At 38.2% G+C, this 3,344-nt stretch overlaps 1 protein-coding gene across 1 annotated transcript in view; it reads right to left on the bottom strand.

Moving 5' to 3' along the window:
• Positions 1–2,421: 2,421 nt before the first annotated feature.
• The window catches only part of LOC104402204 (chromosome unknown open reading frame, human C14orf159), a 26,629-nt gene continuing 25,706 nt past the window's right edge, over positions 2,422–3,344 (bottom strand). The window contains exon 12 of the mRNA XM_010010018.1: positions 2,422–2,599. Within this exon, the coding sequence (XP_010008320.1) occupies positions 2,456–2,599 (144 nt within the window). The 3' untranslated portion in view covers positions 2,422–2,455. The remainder of the gene's footprint in view (positions 2,600–3,344) is intronic.

Below are 3,344 nucleotides of genomic sequence, written 5' to 3'. Positions count from 1 at the left end.
CCGGCTGGGTTTGAACCACGACACCTGTTTATACTTTACTTCTTTACAGTTACTCATGTTGTTTAAATTAGACAGCTGGAATGCAGAGCATGCCATAGTACATGGAATTGTCATCTGAGGGATTAAGGCTTATTTGAGTTGGTACTTTGATGTGGTCAGCTTTTGGTCAGCTGCAGCAGCTTAAAATCAGATGGAAACTTGTGTAACAGTCCAACATTCTGCTTCAGTTCTCAGCATTTAACCTGCTAACCCACAAGAGGAGTTGTTTTATTTTTATTTTCTTCCTTTTCCTGAAGGCAATATTTTCTCTGTTCTTTCTGTACTGTAAACTGTTAGCCTTAGGCTGCAGAGCTGTAGGGAAGAAGGTAACTCTCACTCAGAGCCTTTCTTTTTGTTGCAGCCAGAACATAATCAATCAAGGGTCCTACTGTGGTTGCTTGAGTTATGCTACACATTGCACTTGATTAAACACAGCACTTGGGACTGCACATGAGAAAGGATTTTTAAAACTCACATTATAGAAAAAATGAAATAAATTATTACATTTCATATTTTCTATTTCTTAATAAAATCTGACTGCTGAAACCTGTATTTGGGGGAAAGAAACAGGAAAAGCTTACTAAATTAGTATTTTTTGACAAATGTTAGTGTTCGTAAAGAATACGATGCATTGTGAACCTGTTAGTATAATATGTGAGTAAGCTTGTAGCGCACAGAAGGAAATCGGCTGTGTCTTTTCCCAGTCAGACATTTTTAAATGATGCCAGTTTCTGTGGGTTCTTTGCAGCAGTGGATATATGCCATCCTGGGGGTTACTGCCTTTGGCAAGAAGCTCAAGCATTCATATGAAATATTTTACTTAATAGTTATAGTTTGGACATTTCTAAAAGAACTGTTTTCTAATTGTGAAACTTCAAAGATGTAGTTTTACTGCAACATCCTACAAGAAGGCTTTAAGTAAAATGAAGCTGAAAAAAAAGACCAATATATAAAATAAACTTTGGGAGTTTTGGTGATTCTGAATATCTAGCAGCAAGTCTGGCATAAAGATTTCTTTATCTCATGTGTTCAACTGTTATAAGTCTTTAAAGGCTTAGAACAGTTTGTATCATCAAGGACTTAGAAGATTAATGTTCTAAGCGTGCTCGTGTTTGTGGTACAAACTGATTTTTCTCATTCTCAAAAAGTTATGTTTGCCTGACATAAGAGAAGGAAAATAAAATTCACCTGCCGGAAAAAAAAACAGTAGATGCAAGGTGTTGCTCGCTGCTGGAAGTCCACTGTCCTTTGGAAAAGACAGTGGCTAAACTCAACTGCCATTCTTTCTTACTCTGGTAAAGCACAATGGCTTGATGCTTGCCTTTTGTACCATTATAATCATTTTATATTGCTAAAGCATTGGTGCCTGAGAGGTGCAGTGCCAAATACACCCTGTCCTCCCTGCTGTGAGGGCTGATGACTAGCAAAACTTTAGCCCTGGCACTCATCTGGAGTTAAAGTAAAATCACAGCTTTAAATGACAGAAATCGGGCACAATTCACAACTGGTTGTCATGTACTGGTTCGGCGTTAGTAGGCCTCTGACTTCTGCTTCACCCAGGAGCTGAATTTCTATAACTGGAATTCATGGAAATGTTTGTTTACATAATTCTATTTTGTACTGAATGCTTTTTATTTTTTTTAATTTCTAATGATGCTTTAATTTCTAAGCATTATTTTTTAATCACTACATATTTAATTCATTTATTCTTAATGATAGGATACCCTGAAATGTCTACAACCTTTCTGTATTACCCAGAAAGGGACAAAATATACAAATGGTAAACTGCTAACAGGAAGGAGGCAAATGGCACAGCCCACCCTTTACACAGAAGGACTGCAAGTCTGGCCTTACTGTCATTAGCACAGGTAAAGCTCCCCTTGCCTCTTCACACTTCCACAAACTACCCCCCACCATAAGAAGACGATGTTAGAGGGGCTACAGGGAGTGTCCAAGGGAGCTGTATTTAACAACTTTCATTACTGTAACGTTCACTAGGTTTTTTTTTGGTTTGCACCTTCACTCTTCACTGCAGCTGTTTTCCCCACCACAAGGTATTTTTAAATTCAAGCTGCTACAAGAGTTATTTCCTGTTGCAATTGCAAGGTTAGTAACACAGGAACAGAAATGCAATAATATTTCATTTTAATGAGAAGCTTTCTTTGTAGGAAGCAAGTGAGCTCTTAGTTTATACTATCATTTAATATCCATTCTCCATTATAAAATTATAGAAAAGAAAGACCAAATCATCATAATGATTCGCAGAGATGTTGTAAGGATAACAGTGAAAGGTTGTGTGCAGCCAAGACACCAGAGATGAGAAGTCATCTTTACTTGGTCTTGTACATCTTCTTCCTGTGAAAACCTAGGGCCAGAACATGGGAGCAACTCTTGACACAGGAATCATTAGAGGTAGTCACTGCTGTGCTGCTTTCCGGAGATTTTCAATCATAAAAGAATGAGTGTTGTAGAAGGGTAGCCCATCCACTTCCATCTCTAGACTGGCAGTTTTTCCACTGCGAACCCCGTGGTGCACAAGTATTTTCAGAAGTTTTTCTTCCTTAAAAGCCAAATAGATAGAATACAATTAAATCCTGAATCAGACAAGAGCATTCATCAAAATCTTTATTTTAATTCTAGAGGAGACTGACCACATCCTCCAGATTTGTTTTGACAGCAATTTGCTAGCACCCTTTTTAACTTGTCCCAAAGATTATGTATAGCATCTGGAACTTGAGGAGTGTAAAAAGGCTTAAATTCTTGTCTGCTATTTAATTACTGAATGATACCGTTGTTCTCCAGACTCCCTCAAACGGCATGTTAGTGTCAGTTCAGAAACATGAATTCTTTTTTGCCTGGTTTCAAGTGCCTACATTGCACAAATCAGAATTGGAGGAACTTCCGCCCAAAGCATCTCAACAAACTACCTGCCGTTTCCTCAGCCTAGCAGCTGACAGCATCTTTAAAGAAAAGGAGAAAGGAAAGAGGACGCATCAGGAAAAAAGGGTAGAGAGGGTACTTGAATGAGCAGCACAAACACTTTTCTTTCCTGCTACTTCTGTGATCTCTGCATGCCTTTTGCTCTCTGTCCCCCTTTTTCCATTGATTTTATCAGTTCTGGTTGCTTAGGAAAGGGATGGGGGGGGGAAAGAAACCCTGAAATTGTGCTTCCTTGCAATTGTCAAATAGCAAATACTTTATTTAGAATTGCAACTCAATTTCATGTTTATAACAGTTATTTTCTTGCTTAACAGTAATGTAAGCAGATAACAAAGCATATTCCAAGTTGAGCTGTTCGAGTACAC

This window comes from Nestor notabilis, unplaced genomic scaffold, assembly GCF_000696875.1.
Source record: "Nestor notabilis isolate BGI_N333 unplaced genomic scaffold, ASM69687v1 scaffold21472, whole genome shotgun sequence".
Taxonomy (NCBI): domain Eukaryota; kingdom Metazoa; phylum Chordata; class Aves; order Psittaciformes; family Psittacidae; genus Nestor; species Nestor notabilis.
The sequence above is the reverse complement of the archived record's forward strand: the minus strand, read 5'-3'. Positions and strand labels throughout refer to the sequence as shown.